General features: G+C 46.4%; 1 protein-coding gene across 2 annotated transcripts in view; it reads right to left on the bottom strand.

Moving 5' to 3' along the window:
- Positions 1–355: 355 nt before the first annotated feature.
- The window catches only part of DMRT1 (doublesex and mab-3 related transcription factor 1), a 106,231-nt gene continuing 82,183 nt past the window's right edge, over positions 356–24,403 (bottom strand). For both annotated transcript variants that reach the window (XM_027614423.2, XM_027614424.2), the window contains exon 5: positions 356–1,505. In XM_027614423.2, coding sequence (XP_027470224.1) covers positions 1,351–1,505 — 155 coding nt within the window. In that variant the 3' untranslated portion in view covers positions 356–1,350. The remainder of the gene's footprint in view (positions 1,506–24,403) is intronic.

Here is a 24,403-nt window from a genome sequence, read left to right as displayed (position 1 = left end):
AATCCAATTAAGTCATTATCTGACTGATTGTATCTTTAATTGAAAACAGAAGTGACAGTAAATTTCTGTGATATATCAGGATCAATCGATACCACTATACAATTCAGCCCCAAGAAGTGATTTATAATGTCAAACCTATATAGGTAACTCCACATTATTCTCTCTAAAACCACTGGTGGATGAAATTAAGAGTAAGTGCATTTAATAAAAAACAAGATGGTCAGGTTATTGATTACAACAGATGGGGGTGAAATCAAATAGATGTTTTCAAAGCACAGAGCGAAGAAAATACAAGTAATTTCTTTTTTCCTGTTTAATACCCGCTCACCAAATATACACACAAGGAAATTCAGTCATCAATAACATTTTTATTTCAGGTACAGCTGCAACTACACAGAACAATGAATTTTTTTCCGACTAGTTTCATTTCAGGATGGCTTCTGTTACATAAGGAAGTACTCCACAAGCAATTTTTAACAAAATAATGAACTCAGAAATCTGTAGTAACTTTTAAAGATGTACTTATTTTCAAATCAGATTACAACCTAAGGTTACAAAATAGTCTAGACTGCATCCATTTTTTTCCCCCTGTAGTAGAAAGAATGTGTAGGATAAACTCTCCTATTATTCTAGAAACAAACCCAGGAATTCTGCATTGCTGAGGTTACTTTAAATTGCGTTGTTTTGAAATTACACCCTTTACACAGAAAATGTATTGGCTCTTTAGGGCTTTAATTTCTTTTTCTGACTGTATTTCAATCATGTTTTCGAGTTGGGGGGAATGGAGGAGGGCCTGGCTTTTCCAACAGCAACACAAACACACAGTATTTCCAATCACTCTGACCTTCTTGCAGATTTCTAAAACAATTACTAAGTTTGTCTGCTCTCTTCTTCTCACTGGTCAGGTATTTGGCTAAATTTATATTTTTGCAGTATTATTAAAATACTAAAATAGAAACGTCTGAAGCACCTAAGATTTCATTTTAAAACCAGAAGTAGTATCTAATTATGACACATTTAGATGCAAATGTACTGCTTGACTTTAGTGAATTACTGTAATTTCTTGAAAACTACGTGTAAACCAGTATCATAAAAAAAGGGAGGGGGAAACAGTACTATTTGACTCCCGTGAGCAAAGCACTTAAGTCTTGCAGATGGTAGTCACGGACCCTAAACTATTCCAAATGCATTTTAGCCCAGAGGCTAGGCTCTAAGGAGTATAAACCAAACACGCTCTCAACAGTTAAGTCGACATGAGTCAAGGCAAAATGTTAACAACAAACCCCGTGTCTAAATGGAATAAGCCTGCTATTCCAAGTGAAGCAAACGGCCAAAGGCACCGGGCATCATTTACTCATCCTCTTCGATGACGGGAGGGACGGTGAAGCTGCTGGGCTCGGAGGCAGACTCACATTCGAGCACTCCCTTTGTGCTCTCGTTACTAATAGGAGAGCTGCTGGAGAGGGAAACCAAGCCAGAATCTTGACTGCTGGGCGGCGAGAATACTGGGACGTGGGGAGAGACAGGAAGGGAAAAGCGTATGTTAAAAGTGGCTAGTCTTTCTGCATTCAGTATTCAATTAGGTTCCAACAAAGATAGAGGCACACTCTGCATTTCTATTCTGAGTTGAAAGTATTGTTCTAGACACTCATTAAAAACCCCAGTGTTTCTTTAGAATTAAAAAAAAAACAGTATTTCTGCACAATATCTATTCAGTTATCTGAGTTGAAGGGGAAAGTTAGGTAGCAGAGTTCTGGATTTATGTACATAAAGAAAAAAAAAAAACCCAGTCTGCTACCCCTCCCCCCTCTGGGGAAACTATTTCCACCCTTCACTGAACCCCCTCCCCTTTATGTAAAGGATGCTAATAGAACTTGTCTTGTCAAATGATCCATCTGACGAATTACCCCAAGACTCCACCCATGTGTTTCTACCATTTGACAGGTAACCCTAAGTTTTTCAAAATACAACCAGCAAAGGTGACAGCTTACTAATATTCCTGTTATTTCTCTTGGACTTTTACAGGACCAAACACTTGCTGTTTACATAACTTTTGAAAACTAAAAAGTTTTTAAAAACACAAAAAGTTGAAGGAATACTTTCACTAAAATAGAAGTCAGGTAAAGATTTTAAAAGTAAATCCGTGAACATAAAACTCTACTAGGACCTGACTTTAAATATGAAGGATGCTAATGTGCTGAACAATTTTTGCAACCTTAGAAGCCACAGTAGATACAAAATTTAAGCAAAAGGGTCTCTGACCTTCTTAACCTTAGCTGAGTTCAGATCCACCCCCAGAACTCCCTTCCTGCCTAGTGTGAATGTAATTAAGGGGAAGCTGCAGTGGTAATTTCTCTCCTCATTAACTTCCTGATTGGTTTCAGCCTCAGGATTCTGCCGGGCAGTAGTTTGTCACCAATTCCAAACGGCCAATCGTTAATACTAATGTTTGTGTAACTAACTGCCAGCATCCGCCACGGCTTCTTGTACAACAATAATGGTGAAAGGGTACATTAGTGCCCTGTGTTAATTCAGCTTGTGTTCATCAATAGGGACATCTATGATGTAATTAGCCAAATGCACCGGGAGCTGAGTGCTGAAGTCATTTGTAGAGAACTAAATCATAGTAGGAGCTGTACCGGGTCCTGATGTGTTTGCCATCAATACTTATTATGTTTCGGATTTAATAAGGTATATTACCATGCTGAAAAGAGACCTTTTTACAAGAGAACACTATTTGCACTTGTTATGGGTTTGGAAAAGGTTTGCTGCAGCTAGTGGAACCACAGAGAACTAAAAGAACAGAGCTGGGACCTAAGAGGCAGACCTTGAACCACGCCACTGGACCAAATTATTTCAGAAAGCCCCTTTCTTCTCACGTGACATACAGACGGACAGACAGAAGGACGGAGAGTTTTGTATGGCTACCTCTAATACCTCCAGTAAGGAAAGGCATGATCTGAAAGCTTAGTAAATCTGAGAAACAATTTAGGCAATTTCCTGACCAGCAATTACCTTTGATATTGATAGTATTTGTTTAGTAACTTAACTAAAAAGCCAGGGTAAAAGTGTATAAGCTTTATTTTTATTTTTTAAGTAGAACGCTGTTAAATGTACGTTACAGACACCAAAAAGAGTACACAGGGGCGCCTGGGTGGCTCCGTTGGTTGGGCGACTGCCTTCGGCTCAGGTCATGACCCTGGAGTCCCGGGATCGAGTCCTGCATCGGGCTCCCTGCTCGGCGGGGAGTCTGCTTCTCCCTCTGACCCTCCCCTGTCTCACGCTCTATCTCATTCTCTCAAATAAATGAATAAAATCTTAAAAAAAAAACGTACACATGCGTACATAATGGCAACCAAAAAAAAAAAAAAAACCTGGGAACCTATGAAATCTGAAGCCTTCATCTTATTGCAGTTCATAAAAGGCTAAATTCGAATTGTCCTATGGATGCAAAATTCCCTGCAAATCCAAGATGATTTATGAATGGGGCTGCATGCCCAAGATGTTGTATATACAAAGAAATGTTTTCCAAAGGCAGCCGACTCTGCTCTGACATCTTGGTACTCTAGCCAACTAAGAGCCAGCTGCAGAGTCCATGAGCTGATCTGCTCCCCCCCCAACCCAACCTCGAACCAGTGAGAGCAGGTCCTCTGTCAGGAGCCATGGGGACAGGAGGGAGCATTTACTGCCTACTTCCTGTATGCCACATACCTTAAAGAAGTGTGTAGTGCTCCAACCATTCACTGGAAAAATTGTTCTCACCGGGTGACACAGGGGACACTGTGGAAGCCGAAGGGCAGTGTGGCACCGACCAGCCCCACCCCCGCGGTTTCACTCTCCCTGCGCTGCCCCACCCTTGGGCGCCACGTTTAGTCACTGGCCATGGAACCTTCCTAGTCTCTGAGTTTAAGGAGGCAAAACACCTGACCCTTGTCAGACTAACGCAGCAGCTAGGAAGGAGTGAGTCAGTGCTCCCCGACATGTCCTGAGCCCCCAGCCTGCCTCCTGCCTTCAGTTAGCAGCCGACCTAGTTACACCCCCTCCCACCCCCAGTTAACTGATCTGTGACCCAAAGGGGGAGGAGCAGGAATTCTGCAAAAGGAAGAAATGGGGGATAGCCCCCTTTTGCCCTCAGTTGCCTTGTGGGTGTTTTCTTGGGAAGTATTCCTGTGACTCCAACTCCAGAGACACACACAGTGTCACCTGCACCGACGGGGGGGGGGGTGGGGGGGAGATGCTCCACGCATCCTTCACACATGACCGCACTCCAGAGAAGATGCAAATAAATGAACTCAGCCCGTTTTGAAAAATGCCAGTAGTTTTCAGTGTCTCTACACTCAATTTAAATCTACGCTGTTTTTACTTTTGTTCAAGGCTTAGCGTTGTCTTCGCAAAGGGGGCTGCTGAAGTTAGGGATAGTGTTTGTTGGCCTTTGTGTGGCCCCTCCTAATAGTAGTTACAGTAAAGATTTCCTCAGTGTCTTCCTGGAGACTAATGTCCAAAACCTATTTTACTACCACCCTCAAAGGGACCCTCTCCATTTTAATGCAGCTTCATTAAATTTTGTTGGGGGGAAGAGTAATCATTGATCACTGTAAATCATTTTATACCAATTAAAAATTCAAAAGTCAGAATTATCCTTTCTGGCTTTCAAGTTGATTCTAACGAGCCTGACACAAGGCTAATTTCAACTCAAAAGGTTCCTCTTAATTATTTTGTGAAACTGCTAATGTCTTGCGTCTGTAGGACTGTAAGAAAAGGTACACTGTTGGTAGCACTAGAAATTGGTTCAGTCCTTCTAGACAGCAATCCAGTGACATGTAATAAGAGCGGTAAAACTGTTCATACCCTCTGACCTGGTAATTCCACTCTGGGGAATAAGCCCAAAGAAAGAGAGAATAATTGGCCCAGAGATGCTCAACACACGACTATTTGCATCACTGAAGATGTTAATGCTTTGCTCTGGTGCTGGGGGTGGGGATGGGGGCAGCTGGGCTTGCGGGGGGGCGGGGGGGGCACAGCAAGCATTCACAGGCAATAAACAATTCCAGATTCTGCTACCCCTCGGTCATGGACAGGCTCCCAGCATTTTTGGAAATGGAAGAAATGACTTCTGGAGACCGAAGTAGAGACTAAAAAGTAAGAACAGAAAAACTTGTCCATCTGATTTTTTTGTGTGTTCCAATGAAAGGTGGGCAAAGCTCCTCCAGGCCTCACTCTCCATTGAACCAGCAAGCCCAAGTATCTGTTTTCTCTCAAGTAGCCTATTTGTCTACAGAAGCTAAAGGGGCTTTCTTTTACTATTATTTAAAAACAAACAAAAAAACTTTACACATAATCACTCTTACCAGTGCTGGGAAAACAAATTTTTAAAGATGATTCTAGTGATACTATCTAACCAACCATCTTGCTGCACACCCCCCCAAAAACCCCACCTCACTAAAAAACAAACAAAAACCACTCTAACTGCTAAATCTTTCAACATTGCAAAGACCCCTGACTTTTAACTTGAATGATCTGTTGGAAGTCAGTGGGCTGGAACGAATAATTCTCGTCCAGGGATGTGAGAAAACAGGATATTCATGCTTGAGAAAAACTTTCTTCCTCTCTATGTTAAATGCTGTTAAACGCCCACAATATAAGTGGCATTCCTCAATTATTAGCAGCTCCACACCTCAAAGTGGACAGGAAGAAAACAAAAGTGCTGGCCTCTGGTTTCCTGAGTTCGCAGGCCTCAGAGTCTGATGAAAAGCTAATGAAAATTTCTCAAACAACAAACTCTTCCGCTCCGTGATAACCGTCGTGTTTGGAAATAAAATCACGTCCAAGCAACAGCACTTAGCAGATATTTAATGTTTCACAATGGGACTCTTTTCCAGAGTGGTACTGCTGCCCTTCTCACTCACATCTAAAATAATTAGGATTATCGGAGCCGTCCGAAGCTTGGCAGGTTCAGTTTGTACTTTCAAACAGCATTAATTCTTGGCACTCGGAACAAGGGATAAAAGGTAAAGATATGAATGGAGATCTTTATTCAACCCGATCTATCACGGATTAGCTCATTCTTTTCCAGTTCATGCCTGCACTCTAGTTAAGGGCAGGGCTAAGCTGTAACTGATGTAATTAGAAACCACAAGCTGAGAAAAATAGCCCTTTATTAATCTCCCCCCATTTACTATATATTTGCTTAAAAATATATATATAATCTTTGAAACAATTAAATGTGTTTTTTCCCCCCACATACATGTAATGAAAGGGCAGTGACAAAGAGAGGGCTGTTGAGGATGACGCCCTTCCTGCAAACACATCTTCAGGAGCAGCCCTAAAATCTAACATCCGTTTTGAGAGGGGCAGCTCTGTGCTCTGCGTGTTGTGGGGGGAGTGGCCGAGCCCCGGGAAATGGGGCCCCTGTGGTGGGAAGCGGGCACACAGCAGTCCCCCTCCCCACCCCCAACAACAGCACGACGTGCAGGCACGGGACGGCCAATGCTAAAAACGAAGTGAACGTGTAAGAGAGAGTACCTATTTATGCACTATTAACAGTACCTTATCGTGTAGGACGTGGATACACAACTCACAAAAATAACACCAGAACGACTCTTTCGTTCTGCAAATCAGCAGAAGCCTATCAGGCAGCCTGCAGAAGCACCTGCAGAGACCTCCGGCCTGGGAGGGGGGGCGGCCTGGGCTCCCAGCCTGGCCTGGCTGTGGCTGCAGAGCCGCCCGCTCTCGTACTGCTCCAGCAACTAGAGACAACACACCAAACCCACTCCCCTACCCACCTACAGAGTCCAACACAAAGAACCCTTTCTCCATCGTTTTAACGTAGTGCACAACAAAGGAAAAGCAAGAAGGGACAGCATTCAGCCCTACCCCCCCCCCCGCCCCCGCCCCCGCCAACCTGGGCCCCCGGGCAGCACCATCTCGGGCCAGACGCCCTCCTCGACCCCCACCATCCCCCCTGCATGACAGACACTCCTGAACTAAGGCATGGCAGCTCCTGGGGCCCCTCATTCCTTGCTTATTTCTTAGAGGGGGTCAGAAAACCGACTGGGGCGTCCAAGCAGGCCCATGAATAAGCAAAGCACCCCGACACCAGCCCCATCCTGACGGCTGCTCAGCATCCCTGAGGACCTCACTGCTCACCTCCCCAAAAGCCCCCGCCCATCAGCGGTGGGGCTACTGCTGGTGACTCCCTGACCCCAAACTGTCACCATCAGTCGTAGAGACGTTTCTCTCTGACTCCTTCATTCCTGAACTCTCTCTGAAGGAAGCAAGTGTGCCCAGGAGGGGTTAACTCATCATCACTGGCCCCACGGACTTCTCTCACCCAGGGAGGCCGCATTTGGTGATACACACAATCCAAACATTCACACTGGGGGCGCCTGGGTGGCTCAGTCGTTAAGCATCTGCCTTCGGCTCAGGTCATGATCCCAGGGTCCTGGGATCGAGCCCCACATCGGGCTCCCTGCTCCGCGGGGAGTCTGCTTCTCCCTCTCCCACTCCCCCTGCTTGTGTTCCCTCTCTCACTGTGTCTCTCTCTGTCAAATAAATAAATAAAATCCTAAACAAACAAACAAACAAAAACAACATTCACACTGCCTCACTGTGTTTTCACCAAAACATACTCCGTCTTAAAACCTGCACATAGGGGGCGCCTGGGTGGCTCAGTCGGTTAAGCCACTGCCTTCGGCTCGGGTCATGATCCTGGAGTCCCGGGATCGAGTCCCGCATCGGGCTCCCTGCTCGTCGGGGAGTCTGCTTCTCCCTCTGACCCTCCCCTCTCTCATGTTCTCTCTCTCTATCTCATTCTCTCTCTCAAATAAATAAATAAATCTTTAAAAAAAAAAAAAAAAACCTGCACATAGTGTGGCTTTCACTTCTCTTAGGTAACAAGATCCCGAGACGAATCCTCACATTGGCTGACTCTGCTCTACTTTGCCCTTCAGTGAACCAGACACGAGGCAGACTTTGAACATAAGCATTCTGAGCCCTGGTTTCCCCATCGTGACATGAGGCTAACCACAGGCCACTGTGATAATTAGCGAGTAACAGTAATTTTTAGTTTCCTTATTCCATTGGTCTGCAGTCTACGTCTCAGTATCTTAAAGTTGGAAGATTCTTGCTTCTGAAGGTGCAGGAAGTCAGTGAGGATTTAGTACAAGGTCTGCTCACACATACATGTGCCTTCCTGAGAGTGGGGAATGAGGAACACACGTGTACTTCACCGGGCCCAGAGCCCAGCCGGGGTGTCCCGATCAACCTAATCGTCACTCAGACAATAGGTCCCTTGTGACACAAGCTCTGCTTTTTTCATCTCTGGGGGGGGGTATAACAGGATGGCTGATGTCAAATCAAAATCAAATAGCAGAACATCTGTGGACATGCTTTATAAACCATACAAAAAATAGTGTTATCATCCAATGATCAAGCAAACCGTTCCTTCAGACAGCAGTATCTGGAAGCAGGAAGAATCTCTTAAGTTTGAGCCTAAGTTTGTCCTAAAAGGTAGGAACTCTGGGAAGTAGTGGACAGAGGCATCCATGTTCCAGAAGTAGGGGTCTCCCCAGTTCCCAGTCTACAGCAACTGGGTGCCTGGAGCCCTGAGAATGGAGGCCTGCTGGGGCAGCAGAAGCCAATCCTCAGTCAAAGGCAACAGGGCAGAGCCAGGGTAAGGTGTGCAGGCTTTGGTCAGCTCCACACTCTCTGCACGCCTCAGTGTCCTTGTCTATAAAATGGGGACAGAGGAGAGCACTTTGGATGGATGGTTCTACACAAACCGGTGGGGCCCTGTAAAGCCCAATGCAGCTGAAAAGCCCACGCTGAAATCACATAACGCTTCACCATTTGGTGACCCACACGGGGGCCTGGCCCCGGCAGCACGGCGGCAGTCTGAGCCCTGCCCCAGCACCACTTCCCGGCCTCGATCCTCAACCCCGATGCCCTCAACGGCCTCTGAGAGTCCGTGCTGAAAGGCTGTGCAACAGACCGGCATCTCAATAAACACTGGAGTCTCGGTTTCTCTAATTGTCAAAGGAGGAGAATAATTATGTGTCTCACAAAGCTGCTCTGAGGATTGAGATGGTATATGACAAAATAGTTTGCAAACTTGATGACTCTACACACTTGTCAGTCATTATGAGTCCCCCCCAATGAGTCCGCAAACTTCTGCAGAAGTGAAGTGAGTCTATGTACCCCACGGTCTACACAGAACCAAGAAGTTAGTAAGATGTGTAGTAACACTGGTTGAGAAAGGGGAAAAAGAAAAAAGAATTAGTGACAACACAGTTCAAACATCCCTGAATGTTCTCAGATGAGGTTCAATTCTGATGTTCAAGGAAAGGGGACTTTTACTTTACTCATCCTTCTTTTTTTAAAATTTTATTTATTTATTTATTTGAGAGAACAAGAGAGAGTGAGCAAGCAGCAGAGGGAGAGGGAGAAGCAGGCTCCCCGCTGAGCAGGGAGCCCCACACAGGGCTCGACGTCCCAGGAGCCTGAGATCCTGACCTGAGCCGAAGGCAGATACTTAACTGACTGAGCCACCCAGGCGCCCCTTTATTCATCCTTCTTTACACATCCGAAGCCTGACAGTTAAAATGAGTTCCAAGCTGAAACCCGAGCCTGTTAGTTTGTGCCTTCCTGAGCACCAGGTTTACACATGATGTTTCCCGAGGCAGGGCCCACAGGCCAGAGCCAGGGCTGAGCAAGGGGAGCCCCCAGAGCCTCCACCAGAAACAGGAAGTCAGCCTACAAGGTGGAAGACAAAACATTTGGTAAACTAAAATAGGCTGAGGACATCTACCACACAGTGCAGTGCACACAGCGGGTGTTTAATAATGGATGAATGTGTGGGAAAGACCATGGGAGTTGGTCTTCCCAGGACGTGCCATAACCACAGGACAGGGCTCACGCACACATTGGCAGGAGAGTCTCAAGCGTAACGCTAGTTTTAGGGACTAGAGCGTGCACGGGTTTTATTTGATTCTGTCAGTCCTGCACAGACTCCAAGCAAAGCCGGGGCACACAGGCAGAGAGAGAAGCCACACCAAACACACGCCGGGACAGGCAGTGGCCCCGGGACCTCAGCCTGGGCCGGGGCCGTAGAGCCTGGCTCCTGGGGAGCACATGGGACCCCGTTCGTCAGGGACTCTGCAATGCCAACAAGGGCTCGGGTCCCGGAGCTGTGCCCCGATGGGGTGGTGACACATGCAGGTGCAAACGCAGTTCAAATACGCCCGTGACAGAATCTCAGAAACTAAAGCAGACCAGGCAAGCTGGATGCTCAAAAGTCATCTCTGGAGTCAATTTCCCATTTGATCCCGGGACCTGAGAAAACGGAAGGAATCAAACCCAGGAAGAAGGCTGCGTGTGGCATGTGCCATGCTAAAAAAATGACCCCTGTCCAGATACAAGCGAAAGATTTCAAGGAGCCCCGCAGTATTCTGAGCTCTGAGAAGGAGGAAGGGTCACAGATGTTTCAGCCTTGAAGGGTAATATGATGGGCATCCTGTGAAGGCAGAGAAAAAGCATGCGGGTTTTGGACACCACTGCCAGGGGCGTGGGTCACAAGGACACAGAATGCTGCCTTTGAACCCAGCGCCCCGGAGGAGCTTGGTTTCTGGCTAATCCACCAACCTGCCTTCCACCTTGGAGTCTATCATCCTCCATGAAACACGCTCTTTAACAAAACATTTAAGATATGTAGTTTTAGCTGCATGGTGTTATTTTTTTTAATTTTTTTAAATTTTATTTTACTTATTCATTTGAGAGAGAGAGAAAGAGAGAGTGTATGAGCACGGAGAGGGGCAGAGGGAGAAGCAGGCTCCCCACGGAGCAGGGAGTCTGATGCAGGACTGAATCCCAGGACCCTGAGATCATGACCTGAGCTGAAGGCAGAGGTTGAATGGACTGAGCCACCTGGCACCCCTAAGCCACATGGTTTTAAAGAAGTTTTTCATTTAGAGATATCCTGACACTCTGCCACTGAAATGGTTATAAGAGAAAGTTCATGAGCCATTTCTCAAATAGAACTCGTATAAAATTTGCAGCTTGTAATTCAAAAGTAAATATTGTGCCCCAAATGACATGCTAGAAGCAGGGCAGAGGATGGTGTCAGGTAAATTATTTCATCCTTACTACCCAGGGACTCAGTGTTCTTTCAAAAGCAAATACAGGACTCCTCAGTACTGCCTATCATTCGACGCCAACTTCTCATTCTCCTTCCTAGCTAACGTTACGGGAAATCTAAGACTAGTAATTATTAATATTTTCCTCTGGTACAGAATAAGGAAGCAGATGCCAGGACACATCTAAAAAAACATACACCAGATGAAATCAATCAGGATAGAAAATTCCAGGCATTTCCGGACAGGAGGATACATGCCTACTCACAGCCACACAAGCTATTTTGCCGCCTAAATACAACACGGACTCGTGGACGGACAAGGTAAGTTCAGGTTACAGGAGCAAGAATACACTATTTTGGAATGGTTCACATTAAGGGTGAAGAGAAATAACAAAATAATAGCACAAAGTGCACATTTTTCAAAAACACAATTTTTACACGTTTTCTAAGACCACAAACGCTAAAAAAAAAAGAAGAAATTCAATATATGTATTTCTGAAATCATTTTTACGTAAAGTGCCACCTTTTCATTTAGCTCCCAAGAAAGGACTTCCACCCTTTCCGTGGATCCAGTTAACCTGTGGGTGATAGAAGGCATTCGGGGAATGTGATGGCGCCTTCTCCCCTCCAGGCGCCTAGGATATTTTTTAACCATTTCAAGAGAGAAGAGCTCATGTTTGGACAAGCATTTTAGTTTGCCTTCAAGAAAACGGTTTCCTGGGGCGCCTGGGTGGCTCAGTCGGATAAGCGTCTGCCTTCGGCTCAGGTCATGATCCCAGGGTCCGGGGATCGAGCCCCGCATCAGGCTCCCTGTTCAAGGGAGTCTGAGTCTCCCTTTCCCTCTGCCCCCCAACTCGTGCTCTATTAAATAAAATCTTAAAAATAAAAAAAGAAAATGGTTTCCTTTTTCTCCTCATGAAAATGGTTTCCTTTTTCTCCTCAGTGCATCCTGTCTGAAGCCAAAGTTCAAAGGAGCCTGTGCTTGGGGGCTCTGCAGAATGACCGCCGCCGGCCTCCCCGGGTGAGAAGCTCCTGCACAGGGACGGCAGCTGCTGGTCCGCTGGGCCCGGCTCTGAACTGAAGGAAACCAACCCTGGCAGGTATCTACCAAAGTAGGAGACAAATTGTTACTTCACTCTTCCCTCCTCTGGTCAACAGGATGGTTTCCTTTTCAGGATTTAGCTTCCAGGTTTGATTTTTTTTTTTTTTTTATTGTGGTGAAACACACACAACACAAAACCTATCATTTTAACCATTTTTAAGTGTGCAGTTGGGGGGTATTATGTCTAGACACTCTGTTACGCACCTGCCATCTCCAGAACTTTTTCGTCTTCCCAAACGGAAACTCCACCCAGGGACTGTCCACTCCTTCCTCCCTCGGCCCCGGGAACCATCCTTCTTCTACTCTCTGTCTCTGTGAATGGCACAACTCCAGGACCCTCCCATCAGTGGGGCCGTGCTGTATTTGTCCTGTTGCGACTGGCTTATTTCAGTGCACATCATGCCCTCGAGGTTCATTCATGTCATAGTGTGTGGCAGGATTTCCTCCCTTTTGAAGGCTGAGTAATATCCCACGGTGTGTAGACACCACACTTTGTTTACCCATTCATTTATCAATGGATGTGCGGGTTGTGTCTACCTCTGGCTATTGTGAATAATGCTGGTATGCTCGGTGGTGTTTCTGTTCACATCCCTGTTTGCAGTTCTTTCAGGCACATCCCCAGAAGTGGGATTGCTGGATTATAGGGTAATTCTGTATTTAGGTTTTTGAGGACTTGCGAGACGGGTTTCCACAGCAGCTATACTGATATTCCCACCAGCAATGCACAGGGGTTCCAATTTGTCCGCATCCTTGCTACCACTACTTTCTGTTTGAATAATGGCCATCCTAAGGGGTACCTGGTCTTTTTTTTTTTTTTTTTAAGATTTGAGAGAGAGAGCATGAGCGGGAGGGGGAGAGGGAGAGGGAGAGAGAACCTCAAGCAGATTCCCTGCTGAACGTGGAGCCCGATATGGGCCTCAATCTCATGACCCTGAGATCACAACCTGAGCCAAAACCAAGAGTCAGCCATTTAACTGTGCCACCCAGAGCACCCCTGATCTTTTTCTATTAATCCCTTCCCTCGATTTCTCCCCACACTCCTTGATGCTGACTTACTGTCCTGTCTGCACTATATTACCAACAAATTTAACTGAAGAGCTGGCCTCACCGCCCACTCGCTGGGTTACCCCTGGCAAACTGGTGGCTGTCTTATTCCCAGGCAAGTTTTCTCCAGGTCACCCATGACGTGCTGATCATCACAGCCCACGGCTGCTCCGGTCTTTCCTACTCCCCTCAGGGGCACTAGACACTTGACCTTGCCCCTTCTCCCTCCGCCTTCTGCTGTGGCTCTCCCAGCTTTTCCTGCCTTCCTCTCTTCTCTAGCCTCTGCCCTATGGACTTTCTCCAAACTGCGTGATGTGGCCCCCTCTTGCCACACAAGCTTTAAATACCACCTCCTTGCCAATGGCTACTTCACAATTTGTATCTCTTGCCCTGATTTCTCACTGAGGACTATTTCTGTATTTTCAGTATCTGCTGGACATCTCCATCTGGATGAGCTCCCTGCAATGTAAATTCATAGTGTTCCAAATTAAACCCACCATCGCTCCCCACAGAGTAAACCCGACCCTCTTCTCTTGGGTCCTGAGCACGCCCATGTCACCTTGCTCAGGCTCCAAGCCTCAGGATTACCCTAGGAAATTTCTCCCATCACCTCCCTCCCACCGCCAAGCACTGGCAAAGTCCTGCTCACGGGAACCCCACGGAGCTCTACCTCTCCCTTGCCGTGACCCCATCCCTCCACAGCCCAGATGGGATCCCGTCCTCATTACCTTGTACCCGACCTGCTGGCCTCTGGCTGTCCCGCTCAGTCCTCCCTTTGTCTTGCACTTTAGCCCGGATGACCACTGTGCTTCCAGAGGCCTATCTCCTTTCCTAAACCAACACCTCCCATGGCATGTGGAAACACCCAAACCCGCTGGCCTGGCATCTGAGGAGTGAGCGGACTCCCCACATCTCTCCTGCACTGGAATCCTGTGCCAGGCTCCTCCCGCCCTCCAGCCGGCGCAGACCCAGCGTCCCTGCCTCTGACATGGGCTCGTGCTGGTCTCGCTGTCCTCCCATCTCCACAGGTCAAAACCCAGCTCCAAGCCACTTCCCTGGCCTCTCTCAGCAGAAACAATGCTTGTGGCCTTTCTTGTGGCTCTGCCACTCCTGTCTTCCTGCCCCCTTCCCCTTCCATCACTGACCTAACAACTCTCCCCAAAGAACAGGGAAGGGGGCACCCGGCTGCCTCAGTGGGTTGAGCATCCAACTCTTGATCTCAGCTCAAGTCCTGACCTCGGGGTTGTGAGTTTGAGTCTTGCGTTGGGCTCTGCGGTCATGGAGCCTACTGAAAAAAAAACAGGGTAGGATCCACGTTGTATTTGTCTTCGGGGCCCCTTGGCGGCCACCCGTTAAAAGCCATACACCTGGTAAGCACTCAACAAGTGGTGGTGGATGAATAAATGAGAGAATGAGTAACTCACTGATCAAAGCGAGCGGAGCTGTCTCCCGCACAGTCATGCCCAGTATAGGAACACGGCCGGCAGGCTGCTGTCAGGACCAGGGCCAAGGGATGGCCGCCAGCCCCACATCCAGGAAGGGGAAGGAGCCAGGAGAGCCGCGAGTACAAGAAGAGATGTGACAGTGAACCTGAACCCTCAAGAAAGTTTCAGCATCTTGAAGGCAAGAGAGAGGAGAATCCACTTATAAACCTCCCTGTGGTCAGGAGGAGAAAAGATCAGTCATTTGGGAAATTCATTTCTGGGAAACAGCTAATTTCTCAATGACGGAGAGTTAATGAGGCATCATGAATCGACTTTTTTTTTTTGGAGGGAGGGTGGGGGCGGGGCAGAGGGAGAGAGAACCTTAAGCAGGCCCAGCCCAAGGCGGGGCTCGATCACACAACCCTGAGACCATGACCTGAGCCGAAATCAAGAGTCCGACCCTCAAATGACTGAGCCACCCGGACGCCCCCTGAATCTACTCTTAAGCGCAGCCCCTGGACACCGCACCTTCACTCGGGACACTAACCAAGATATGAGAACAAGTGAAACTGGAGGACCGAAAGGCACTTGTTTTCTCCGCAGTGAAAGAACCTTACAAAACTACTACCTTCAGCAAGTAGGTAATGTGGTGCCATCGGACAGGTTTTGGAAAGACTGCTTTTATTATTGACTGTCCGAAGATGCAAACACCACAACAAACAGGCTTCATTCAACAGACCTACAGAGAACTCCGGCCTCAACAGTCCTCACGGTGCCCCTGACACACGCGTCCGCAGCGGCCAGGGGCTAGGCTAGTGTGCAGAGCGAGTCTCGGCTAATCTCAGAGATGAGTATCTTCCAAACCTTGAAGTTTTGGAGATTCAAGTCTGTAGTCTATCAGAATAATTACTAAGAAAAAAACTTTTCAGCTTTAAAAAAAGGGATTAACAAGAAGTATATAAATTTCACTGACTCCGACTAACCCACAGGGCAGTGTTTGGTCACAATATAATCGATTTCGCCCTTAATGCTACTGTTGAAAGTATTTAAATGCCTGGGCACAGACTCCAACCCACACACTCCTCCTCGATCCCCCATTCCAAGTAGATCAGGTATTTTCACACTTGGTTCATCTTCAGTGAAGACTGTAATTAAATCTTTAATTTGAAAACAAGAGTGAAAGTCCAGCACTCTGCATTATCAGCTGCCCTCAGAGCTTAGAGCAAAGAGCAATCAAATAACAAATGGTGACCTTGTCTCCTTCAAGCTCAAGTAATCTGCTAATTTCAGAAGGTACGGGCTCATATCAAAAGTGACCAATTTACCCGTGGAGGTGCTTTCCGCAGTTACCTGGGCAGCCCCCTGGGAATCAGAAACATTATCTAAATTGCATAAATTGTCAAGCTTATGTGCTGACTGGCCTTTTGATGACACCATCATTTTTAAAGCATAAATTTCAGAATTTATGCTTTATTTCGTGTCCAAGGTGTAAGGAAGAAGCCTGTTAGAGAGCTGGGTGTTCTTAGGATTGTGACAACTCCTGGTCCTTTTTACTTTCTCATCCACCTCCAGAGCTTGCTAAAACTCTTCTTCAGCATAAGGAAAGGCAGTGCAGTGCAAACGAGTTACCTAATTCTAGGAGTATTTAGTAAGCATCTGCTCTGTGCCCTGCATGGCTGTAGCCACAGGGAACAGGGCCATGAATAAAATGAGTCTCTGTTCTCATAAGGAAAACGCCGGGCACACCTGTAACCAGAGACACCTGGGACCGGATTCCAGCTGGGTCACTCACTGGGGATGTGACCGTGGGAATCATGTCACAAATCTGAACCCTCGACTCCTCACCATGTATTCATGGAAAACAATAATGTTAAGGCTGTTGCACTTAAAAAATAAAACACACCGAGTATTCGGTTGACACTAGTGTCCTTCCCCCCCTTTCTGTAGTAAGAGAGCAGATAATCAGTACATGCTTCAAATGGACACCAGGGGCCATGTGAAGCAAAATCAGGACGAAGGTGGTGTTTTCTTCTCCATCCTGTTTGATCCTTTGTGTCTTTCTCACCTGTTTGCACGTCTTCTCTGCTGTTAGGAATCTGTGGGCCCTGGCCCTCTTCCCTGGTCTCCCCTCTGCCAAATCACCCCTTCCCCTTCACCTCAACCCGCTCCAGAAACAGTTCTATCCATTCAGGAACCACTTGGAGCTCTTGATGAAAAGCGCCCAATTAAACTAATTCATGGGGTAAATGAAGGCTTCATGCTTTGACCCTCTTGTCAATGTTTTCATTTTCTTGACACTGCAGGGATGTCATCTGGAGGCAGGGCAAATTTCTAAAGTGCTGCCTATCCTGCTCAGTACACACTACATACTGTTATCAAGTGGGTACATCCTGAGTGTCACTTTCACTAGGTCATGGTTTTGTAATGTACAGCAAAGACATTCTTGCTGAGTGAGGTTCTGGTCCACGCACAGCCTGTGGCCCCCTCCCCAGCATGGAGTCACAGCCTTTAGAGCATCTACTGGTAAGAGAATCTCCCGCTGATAATCAGCTTCCCTTCCTGAAGCTTAATGAGAATGCAGTCCTAGGGCACACCCGAAAACCAGTGGTATTTTAAGAAACGAAGTTACAAGACAACTGCTTTCCACTAACAGTAACTATTTTCTAGCACTTCACGGAGGCTCCAGAATCCTAATGAAGTGTTTGTCGGAGCACTGAATAAAATGAACTTCTAATTATTTTTCTTACGAAGTGGTGTTAGTTTTCACACTAAACCAGGTAAAACTGAGAGAAAAGGAAAAGACACAAATATTAGCATTAGCTAACCATGTGCTTGGTAGGTAAGGGGGGAAATTTATCATGCTAAACCAAGGTCATCCATTTATGTAAAAGTACCTAGAAGCAAGCTTCTGTGTCAAACTACACTATCAGATACCAAAAGACTTAAGTTTGCTAACTGTGTTTAATGAACATGTATTATTTTTGTAGTAATAAAAAGTGACAGAAAAAGGCAGAAACGAAGGATAAAAGGAAATGAAAGAAGCCAGAGGCCATGCTGGAAACCCAGCCCCCTGCGTGAACTGTAGGAGGGAGCTCTTTAATGAGCGCAGGCCATGGCCACTGGGAGATGAAACAGGGATTCTGAGGAAGGCTGGACCCCCGGCCTCAGGCACGAGCTCAGTGCTGACCTAGGTAAGCAGGCTTGTGAAATGAGCCTCAGCCCACATTATTTATTAGCATAATTATTAATAATAATCGCTGTCATTCACTGAGGCCCTATCATGTTCCAGGCTGTACTTTGCTTACCATCTCCACAAAAAACCCTTTGGGGATGTGGGTAGTAATAACCTCATCTGACAGATTTTACAAACTGAGGCCCGGAGATGGTGACTAACATCCAAGGTCACACAAGCGCGGCAAGTCAGAGCCAGAACGTCCTTAGGCCCTGAGCCGGGACTGACCACCACAAGGTCGCAGAGCCCAATGAGAGGTCTGTGGGCTTGCTGTCTCTGCCTACCTACTGCAGACTGCACCCAAGGAGCCCTCTGCCCACCAGGCCTCCTCTTCTGCACATTCACAAAGTTGCTGCCCGAGTTCTTCCCCAGAAAGCCACAGTTCTGCCGAAAGAGATGGCTCAGACATCCAAGCATCACCTGAGCTGGAGGTTCGCCTTCTGAAAATGAATCTAGGAAGGGGCAGCTACCCCGGGGAGCCCAATTTCCACAACTTTTCAATCTATTTTCCAAGCAAAAGAGATTTCAGGGATCCATCATGCGATTCGGTGGAGTGAAGGGTTGGGGGCTACTTACCTGTTTGCAGCTGATGGTCAGGTCCTGGGTGTTTCAGAAAATAACGTCAGAGTCACTTGGCAGAACCCTGCATTCTCTTCCAAAGCCACCTCCTGCTGCAGAGCCTTGTGAGCCCCAAAGCAGCGGAGTGTGGAGGAGGGGACAGTGTGTCTGAGCCAGCAGGGAGGCTGCCAGGGGCCGTGGGGTGCTGCCTTCTACCAAGACCCCGGGCACCTGATAGGACAGTCTGACAGAGAACCATAAGCTCTGGGAATCTAAGAGCTGCCAGATCCTAACATGTCCAAAGAGCATGCAAAGGATCTTATCTTTCCCAAATTGCATGTGCCTCGGGAGAGGAAAGGGGGACAACAGACCCTTCCTAATGTAAACGCTTGCTTCCCCCCTCATCCAATTTAAGAGCATGATGACCGTTCCACAGAGCACACATCTGACCGAGCAGGGGCAGGTTGGCACCAAGGCGGGATGCACCCCACAGACCTCACGCTCTTAGCATGCTCCCCGAGCACAGAGAGGTACAAGACAGCCCAATTCTGGGCAGATTCATATAGGTAAGTTTTCAGGGTAGATAAGTAATTATCCAGTTCCACGTCTTGTGACCTTTCATGAAGTCAGGATGGAGACAATGAAAAATGAACCAATTCACCCCAGCAGGCTCCAGCACCTCACGGTCAGCAGTATCAAGGGCTCCTGATACATCTAACAGAAGTGCCATGGCGCCTGACCGGGGCCACCAGCGGGAAAAACCTATCCATCAATGAAACTAACACACAGTCCGCATCCTGCTCAGATCGGAAACCAGAGCATCAGGGAACGGTTCACGGTACAATAATTAACTCCTGGATTCATGCAGCAACTGTCTTTAAGGGCAGGTCATCTTTGGGGCCTCGGTTTCTGTATCTTCAAAGCTTGGAGGTCGGGCTCAATGACTTGGACCTTGTCTCCCAGAACAAAAATTCTGTGTTATGATTCCCACTGTGTTACAGTTTCTCAAATCTCCGTTTCCTTTAGGCTCTAAAGGGTTAAGTGCCTGCTCAAAGTCAGTTAACTGAGTATGAAACAGAGCTGGGGAGTTTAACATCAAGTGATTACTTCTGAAGCAAGGAATTAAGACCTTTTGCTTCCCTAATAGAGATATTAATGTTTTCTGTCAACAATGGATTAAGTAAGTTCTTTCCAATCCCTGGGATTTGGCCACTAAAAAGGGACGTTCAACCTCTCCATCTTTGTGCTGCTGAAGAAAGTGGCTTCAGGTGACAGGTGACAGTTTCTGCCTCAGAATCAAGCACTGATCATGTTACGATGACTCGATGGAAACCACATTAGTTAATTTTTCACAACCAGTCTCGTAACACTACTGGTTCTCTGGTATCTTGATAGGCTCAGTCTATGAATCCAGTTCTTGAGGAGTGTTAATTACTGCTTTTGTGAGGATCTCTGCTGTTGTCCACAGGACCTTCTGGACGTGGACACACACCCCTTAGCACAGAGAGGATGCATCCGCAGCCTCTCCTACAAAGGAGACAGTGCATTTGCAGCTGCACTGGAAACACAGTTGTCTCTACACCACGTCAGCAAGAAAGCAGGTGGATCACCGCCTCCTTCCTGTATTTTGGGCTGCCTATTAGACTCAGTCCTCTAGTGACAAGAAAGCAGCCACAGAGACAAGAATGCCTGGGGTCTTTACAAGCACTTTTGCTTGTCCCAGAGTCAGTGTTCTTATGTGGACACGGACTGGGATTCAGTGCAAGCTGGCTGTAGATGGACCAGGCTGCGGGGCTTGGCCTGGGATCTGTCACCTGCTCTCGTCCTTTCCCTGCAGGCCCTGCCCAGATGCTAGACAAGAGCACCTCCGTTCCTGCCAGGCCACTCAAGAGGGGATCTGGCTCCCTGATGGAAATGAAAGCCATCACTAGACATCATCTTCTACCCACCAGACTGACCAAAATATAGATGTTAATATTAATAGTATCATGCTAGCAAAAGCTTGGGGGAAGCAGTATTTTCATACAGTGCTGCTAGTGAACCAGTGCCGCTCAGTGTGGTGGTTAAGGGGACAACATTTAATACAACCTGAGATGCAGGCTTTCTTTGAAATGCCCCTTCTTAGCATCTCCTCAGAAAAACAGCAGCATGTATGTATAAGGTTCTGCAGCATTTGTACAAAACAACATGACTGTCAATCAACAGGGAAATTAACCGGTAAACTGTGGTCCATCCAAACTGCAGAACAGTTAAAAAAAAATAAAGCAGGGACTCCTGGGCAGGTCAGTCCGTTAAGCACCCAACTCTTGGTTTCGGCTCAGGTCATGATCTCAGGGTCGTGGGATCGAGCCCCAAGTTGGGCTCTGTGCTGGACGTGGAGCCTGCTTACGATTTCTCTCTCTCCCTCTCCCTGTACCCTTGCCTTTGCTCACATGTACGCTCTCTCTAAATAAATAAATCTTTTTTTAGAAAATAAAGCAGACTTACATGAACCAACATGGAAGATTTCTTTTTTTTTTTTTTAAGATTTTATTTATTTATTTGAGAGAGCGAGAATGAGAGAGAGCACATGAGAGGGGGGAGGGTCAGAGGGAGAAGCAGACTCCCTGCTGAGCAGGGAGCCTGATGCGGGACTCGATCCCGGGACTCCAGGATCATGACCTGAGCCGAAGGCAGTCGTTTAACCAACTGAGCCACCCAGGCGCCCCAACATGAAAGATTTCTAAGGCCAACTGTTGAATGCAAAAAGTAGATGTGAGCAACAATGTGTTTGCTACAACCCCACTTATGATAAAAAGTCAGGCAAACTGTGTATTTCTACAGAAACCTGTATCTGAATGTGACTTCGCAGCAAAAAGTCTGGAATGACGTACAGTAAGAATTTAGCTTTTGAGGCAACCAAGGAAAAAGACCACAACACAGTACACACACTGAGATTACAACAGGTTAAAAAATATGTGTATTAAAAAAAAAGACAACTGTCAAGAATTATAGACAAAATAAAAATAGCAGTGTTCTGTTCATTTAGAAAAAAATAAACTTATTTTAATTGTTCACTCAGAAACATGTTCTGAGAAACCACAGTTTTCCAAGTTATTTTTAACTGCTCTCTTTTAAATCTGACTTAAAAAGGTAGTTTTTTAGATGAATAAAGCATGAAAGATAGCTATATGGCAAGTTTCATCTTGATGGAAGAATGAAATGCCTGATTGCAAACTACTTTGAAAGAAAAAATACCTAACTAGAGAGTCCAGTGATATTGTTCTTATGAGCCACTTGAAGCTATTTTGATTTTTGGAAATGCTACTTTACAGAAGGTCTAATATGCGGATAAAATTTGCAGTGTGTTTTTACCACCAATTTGTTGTAAGACAGCAGGTCTTCAGTGAACAACTCGAGACAATTCCTTTGGTTAAGCTGGTCATTTTGGGATGTGTGCTTCAGGCAACTAGATCTACTAAATTATCTTGTTAACTTAATAACCTTCTAAAATCCAACTTTACACACCTCCCAAAGCAAACAAGGGACTGGACTAAAAAATATACCATGGTGTCTGTATGTAGAACAGTAATATTTTATGACACATTCCCTATTATTATAAGTGTTATATTATAATACAGGCACAAACAAAATGTTTGGAATAAAGTCAAATTTAAAGCATGTCAAAACCCAGATGCTTGAATCAGGCCTGGCTCCATGGACACAAAAGATGTGGTTACTTATGAATAAGAGATACGAGGGCGCCTGGGTGGCTCAGTTGGTTAAGCGACTGCCTTCGGCTCAGGTCATGATCCTGGAGTCCCGGGATCGAGTCCCACATCAGGCTCCCTGCTCAGCGGGGAGTCTGCTTCTCCCTCTGACGCTCTTCCCTCTCATGCTCTCTATCTCTCATTCTCTCTCTCTCAAATAAATAAAATCTTTAAAAAAAAAAAAAAAGAGAGATACGAGAGTCAGGGGACAAGAGATTCTGTCCTCAAAAGATACCTGCTACCCACAGACCAAAATACCTGAGATGCCACCATTAAAGATCCATTTCTTCAGAATGAACACCGATGTCCTTTGAAAATGCAAATCATCAGGGGAACTATGACATAAAGTCAGTATTATTTTACCATGTTATTTATCAGACTGTTTTCTCTTAAAAGAGGGGGGCCGCCGGGGAGCGGGCTCCAGAGAATAAGAACAAGGCCTAGATGTGTGTGTGCCCTGACTCTGTGAGAAAGCTGGATAGCGTGCTGAAAGCCAACCCTATCAATCCCTCCATTTCTTTCCTGGGATTGGCCCTGCCTAAAACACACTCAACTGTAATCTTCCTAAGAATTGTGGCAGGCACAAACTCCATCGGGAACATAAAATTAAGATCATGCAATTCCTAAAAAAAAACAATGATAGCAACTACAACTTACTGAACACTGACCACATGCTATATGCAACAGTTAATCCTTTGTCATATATGACTTCACTCGATTCACCCTAAAAAACCTTAATGAGATGCACTCTCACCTTCAACTTACAGGTGTAAAAACTGAAGTTCAGAGGGAGGAAGACACTTGTCCAGGGTCATGTGGCACGAAGTGACAACCCAGGTCTGGCTGACACCAAACTCAATGTTCCATTATTCAACGGTGCCTCATCCCCCCCCCCCAAAAAAAAATTACAAAGGGAAAGAAAGTAATTTGACCACAAATCACTGCTGAAGCCCCCAAATCAACCACATTCTCTGAATGGTCACTCATACTTTTAATCTTTCTTTAAATACATATATTTTGGTTAAGAAAGGTAAAAAGAGCTTCTTTCCCAGGATGCCTTTCCTGCCTTTCTTATCACAATAAATCATCTCTAGAATGCGGAAATTCATCAGTAACTGGAAGCTGCTGGTGAATCTTCAGCATGTTAATCTCAACCAGTCTTTCCAGTCCCTCTCCCTGGCTCGTGTTCCCAGATAGAAAGGCAGGCTGTTTGGCCATGGGCCATCGATGCCACCACCCCAATAACTTCTGGACTCTAAGGAAATAAAACTAATTCACATTACCCAAAATCCAGGACAGAAGGGTTAGGCAGCTCTGTGTTCTTCATGGAAAAGAGAGCTGGATTAATTCGTTGTCCTATGTGATTTGGAATGAGATTCCCATAAACAAACAGAACGAAATGCCCCTGGTGCCTGACTTACATCCGGACAACTTTACATCGGCTTTTAACCCTCCCTCACCCCTCCTCCTTGGAACTACCACCCAGTACACCACAGCACACCGGTCCTTGTCCACAGCACACCGGTCCTTGTCCACAGCACACCGGTCCTTGTCCACAGCACACCAGTCCTTGTTCACAGCACACCGGTCCTTGCTGTTTCGAGTTCTGCTCTTCAGTAGAACCCAAGCTGAGACATCCTTTATACCCCACCAGGTAGCATGATATAGTGGTCACGGGGGGGGCGGGGGGAGTATGAACATGAAAGACAGATGTGAGTTCAAATCCCCGCTCTGCCATTCATTGCCCCCCCCTTTTTAAGATTTTTATTTATTTGAGAGCGAGAGAGAGACAGCAAAGTGGGGGGGGTTTAGAGGGAGAGGGAGAAGCAGACTCCCCGCTGAGCAGGGAGCCTGACACGGGACACCATCCCAGGACCCTGGGACCATGACCTGAGCCGAAGGCAGGCGTTTAACTGACTGAGCCACCCAGGTGCCCCCACTGGCCCCATTCTTTGGGAAACTGACTTACTGAAGCGTGTTGGCTTTATTAACACAAATACCCATATACTTTCTTGGTTGGGATTGAAAGAAAAATCTGGAAATAATTTCAAAAATCTCTTTAAGAACTCGCGTTAGGTCAATCAAAATCCACACATAAACAAATAAATTCATCTGATGGTGCTAGAAATGACCAATAAAACCAATGAACCTTTGGAAAATCTGACC

The sequence above is a fragment of the Zalophus californianus genome, chromosome 13 (assembly GCF_009762305.2).
Source record: "Zalophus californianus isolate mZalCal1 chromosome 13, mZalCal1.pri.v2, whole genome shotgun sequence".
Taxonomy (NCBI): Eukaryota; Metazoa; Chordata; class Mammalia; order Carnivora; family Otariidae; genus Zalophus; species Zalophus californianus.
The sequence above is the reverse complement of the archived record's forward strand: the minus strand, read 5'-3'. Positions and strand labels throughout refer to the sequence as shown.